The sequence below is a fragment of the Castanea sativa genome, chromosome 1 (genome assembly GCF_040712315.1).
Source record: "Castanea sativa cultivar Marrone di Chiusa Pesio chromosome 1, ASM4071231v1".
NCBI classification, from domain to species: Eukaryota; Viridiplantae; Streptophyta; class Magnoliopsida; order Fagales; family Fagaceae; genus Castanea; species Castanea sativa.
In genome coordinates, this window is record NC_134013.1 from 38,278,974 (window position 1) to 38,283,422 (window position 4,449).

At 38.4% G+C, this 4,449-nt stretch overlaps 1 protein-coding gene across 1 annotated transcript; it reads right to left on the reverse strand.

Moving 5' to 3' along the window:
• Window positions 1-267: 267 nt before the first annotated feature.
• LOC142626319 (uncharacterized) lies at window positions 268-1,845 on the reverse strand. The gene is made up of 2 exons (XM_075800144.1): window positions 1,132-1,845; window positions 268-669 (listed from the first exon to the last, which is right to left on the reverse strand). Exons 1-2 carry the CDS (start codon window positions 1,843-1,845, stop codon window positions 268-270), a joined length of 1,116 nt encoding a protein of 371 aa, XP_075656259.1.
• Window positions 1,846-4,449: the final 2,604 nt, after the last annotated feature.

Sequence of the window (4,449 nt, forward strand, 5' to 3'; positions counted from 1 at the left end):
CATCTGAATACCTAGCCAAGATATCATTTGTGTATTTGCTGTACCACACACCAAAGTTGGCAGTGGTTTTGACATACTTTATGATTCTCTTCAAAGCAGTTATATGGGATTCTTTGGGATTAGCCTAATATCTAGCACACACTCCCACACTGTAAGTAATGTCAGGTCTACTAGCAATAAGGTACAGAAGATTACCTATCATGCTTCTATAGAGAGATGGATCAACACTCTTTCCCAAGACATCGACAGTGAGTTTAACATTAGGACTCATGGGGTTCTAATAGAACTAGCAGATTTCAAGCTAAAATTTTTCACAAGATTTCTAGCATATTTAGATTGAGATATGAATATACATGTCTCTTGCTGATGAATCCCTAATCCAAGGAAGTGATTTAACTCTCCAATCATGCTCATCTCGAACTCAGCCTGCATGAGTTTAGAGAAACTATGAGCAAGTTCATCCTTTGTTGACCCAAAGATGATATCGTCAACATAGACTTGAGCAACTATCAACTCTCCGTCTTCCCTTTTTATGAAGAGAGTTTGATCAACCTTTCCTCTTATGAACCCATGTGACGCCAAGTATTGTGTGAGCCGATCATACCAAGCTCTAGAGGCTTGCTTCAAACCATAGAGTGCCTTTTTCAAGTACAACACATGATCCGGAAACTGGGGATCAATGAATCCTTTTGGTTGAGCCACATAGACATCTTCTTTAAGGAACCCATTTAAGAAGGCAGTCTTGACATCCATTTGGTAAAGCTTGAACTTCAAATTGCATGTTAGGGCTAGAAGAATCCTAATTGATTCCATGTGTGCTACTGGAGCAAATGTTTCATCATAGTCCACTCCTTCCATTTGTGAGTATCCTTGAGCCACAAGACGAGCCTTATTGCAAATCACATTGCCCTCCTCATTAGTCTTATTTCAAAAAATCCACTTTGTGCCGATGATGTGCTTACCCTCTAGTCTAGGCACTAGTGTCCAGACATCATTCCTTTGAAATTGAAGTAGTTCATCATGCATAGCCTCCACCTAACTTTCATCCTGATGTGCTTCCTCAACCTTTGTAGGTTCAACCTACGACAAATAGCAAAAATAAGACACAAAGTTAGCAACACATTTATCAACTGTGCGTTTCCTTAGTGTAAGTTCATTCATATTTCCCACAATAGTTTCAGGTGGATAATTCAACTGAATTTTGGAGGGAGGTCCTTTCTCTTTATGAGACTCGGAGTCAGATGAGGCAGATCTGTCTGTTGAACCTTCTACAACACTTGGAGTATTGGTAGTACTTGGAGAGGCAGGCTTTTGATCAACAGGTTCTTGAATGTCCTTGGGCTCAGGAGGAAGAATCTCTTTGGGCATTTCCTCACTAACATTCTCAAAACAAGACTTTGTAGCTTCGTCGATTACAACATTTACAGTTTCCATCACTTTCTTGGTTCTTTTGTTGTATACTTGATAGGCCTTGCTTGTGGAGGAGTATCCCAAAAATATTCCTTCATCGCGTCGAGAGTCAAATTTTCCCACATTCTCTCTATCCTTGAGAATGAAGCAAGTACTTCCAAAGATTCTAAAATACTTGACATTCGGTTTCCTTTCCTTCCATAGCTCATAGGGAGTCTTTTTGGTACTGGGTCTGAAATATACCCTATTAACCGTATGACACGCAGTATTGACAGCTTCTCCCCACAAGTTTCTAGCCATACCCTTGTTACGCAACATAGCCCTAGCCATCTCTTGAATCACCATGTTCTTCCTTTCTATTACACCATTTTGCTGAAGAGTAATAGGAGCAGAGAATTCTTGAAATATACCCAATCTAGTGCAAAAGGACTCCATGTATGAGTTTTCAAATTCTTTGTCATGATCACTTTAAATTCGATCAACCTTTAAGCTCTTCTCATTTTGCAATCTTGTGCATAAGGCTTCAATGTGCTTAGGAGCATTTGACTTAGATCTTATAAGAATAACCCAAGAGTACCTAGTGAAGTCATCTACCATAACCATGATATATCTCTTTCCCCCAAAAGACTCGGTTTAAGTTGGACCTATGAGATCCACATGTAGTAGCTCCAATGGTCTAGATGTAGCAAATGTCTGAGTGCCTGGATGTTTAGCTTTTATCTGTTTCCCAAGCTGGCACGGTCCACACACAACATTGTTCACTCTACTGAGCTTTGGCATCCCCAACACTGATTCATGCTTAGATACAATTGAGAGATGTTTGTAACTAGCATGTCCCTTCCTTTGGTGCCATTGATCTTCGTTTAGCAAATGAATACTATTGCATACAATATCAGCATTAGGTACCAGACCATAACAATTGTCTAAAGTACGAACACCACTTATGAGTTTCGTTCCAAATTCATCCAGCACAAGGCATTTTCCTTTGGAGAACAGCACCATAAAGTCTTGATCATATATCTAGCTTATGCTCAACAAGTTCACTCTCAAACCTTCAACATATAGCACATTTGCAATATCTGGCAGTCTAGGTAAAGAGATGATTCCCTTTCCTTTAATCTGTGATTTGCTTCCATCACCGAAAGTGACATTACCACCTTTCTTAGACTCGAAGACTTAAAGAGAGAGCGATCTCTAGTCATGTGTCGTGAGCATCCACTATCAAGGTACCACAAGCATGTATCCATTACCTTGAATGCAGACTTCATCATAAAGCACACTTCATGCTTTGATGACAGATCTGTAGGAATGGTGTTCTCTTTCATCTGCCATTTACAACCAAGACCTTTAACCTTCACCCTTCTCGGATGAACTCCTTTACACATTCTCAGTCTGAGGCAATCTAGTTTCTTCTTTGTCATGTTAAGATCTTTACCAATCATCATCATTATGGCTTTCAAATAACTTTTAGACTTGCATTTCTAAAACACTCAATTAAATAAAGATTAGAAAAACAAGATATATTCGAAATAAAAGATCTTTTCTTGCCAATGGCAGCCATGGCAACAGGGGTCAATGAATCTCACAGCAAAGATTAAACCCTAATCAAAGTATGCCTGCTCTGAAACCACTTGATAGGCCAAAAATGTATTGACCTCTTGTGATGAATTAACCAATTAATAAGCCAAGTGAATTAATTAGGTTCAATTACATGCAATGAGCGTGGTAGCACAAACAAATCACCAAATAACTAAATATGCAACGGAAATTAAATGACACGGTGATTTGTTTACAAATGGGAAAAACCTACATGGCAAAAACCCTACCGGGTGATTTAAGGTCACCACTCCTGAGAATCCACTATTATCAAAACAAGCAGTTACAAGTAAAGGAATCCCAGTAACTTACGCTAACCTACAGTTAAACCCTTACCTCAATACCCAATTGGATTTGTTTTGTAGTGACAATCTCTCCTTGTTTTGCATGGCTCCCAGTACGTGACTAACCAATAGATGCGCGGATCTCAGTACGCGACTTGATCACCAACTTGAGAAGGATGTTGGCTGTAAAATTCTTCTGTTCATCATATGATGAAGATCATGAAGTTACTTGGTCACAAAACCCTACGGTGTACAAACACAATAGCTATTTCAAGAACTAGGGCAAACTAGGTTTTCTGGTCATACTTGAGGAATTATGCTCTTATGCAATTGTCCTCTTGGCTGTGTAATCTGATACAGCCCTTAAAACAATACTTATATATGTTTAGGGTTGTAAGAAAAGAAAGCCCAAACACATACTCACAGATTGGATGAAAAATAGTCCTAAAAAACTGAGTTTCATAAACCTCGATAGATAGCCATCTATCGAGCTAGCTATCGAGCCACGGGCTCCAGTAGCTTTTAAACCTCGATAGATACTAGTTGTCGAGCTTTAAAATCTAGCACTTTCTTACTTGTTTCTTAAAGCATTAAACACATCCTAAATCTATCCAAATACAAGTAAAGTGCGTTTTGTTAAAGGATTAGCCAATACATAAAATGTTGACTTATGTTCCTAACATCCAATCACATATGTTCTAACACAGCAGAAATTAAATTGATACGTGATTGCCTCAACCCACTTAGTAACATAATCACAGCAACAAGGATGTATAAGTTACCAAAAGAATTAGGAAAAGGACCCATGAAATCAATACCCCAAACATCAAATACCTCAATAATCAAAATAGGGTTCAATGACGTCATATTTCTTTTTCCAATACTCCCCAACTTTTGGCATCTCTCACAAGCTGAACAATATGCATGGGAATCACGAAAAATGGAAGGCCAATAAAATCCACATTATAAAATCTTGGCAGCGGTCTTTCTTAAACTAAAGTGGCCTTCACAAGCATGATCATGACAGAAGGATATAACATTTTGTTGGTCACTCTCAAATATGCATCTCCTAATTATTTGATCAAAACAGTATTTAAACAATTATGGATCATCCCAAAAGAAATACTTAACCTCAACTACAAATTTAGACCTATCTTGT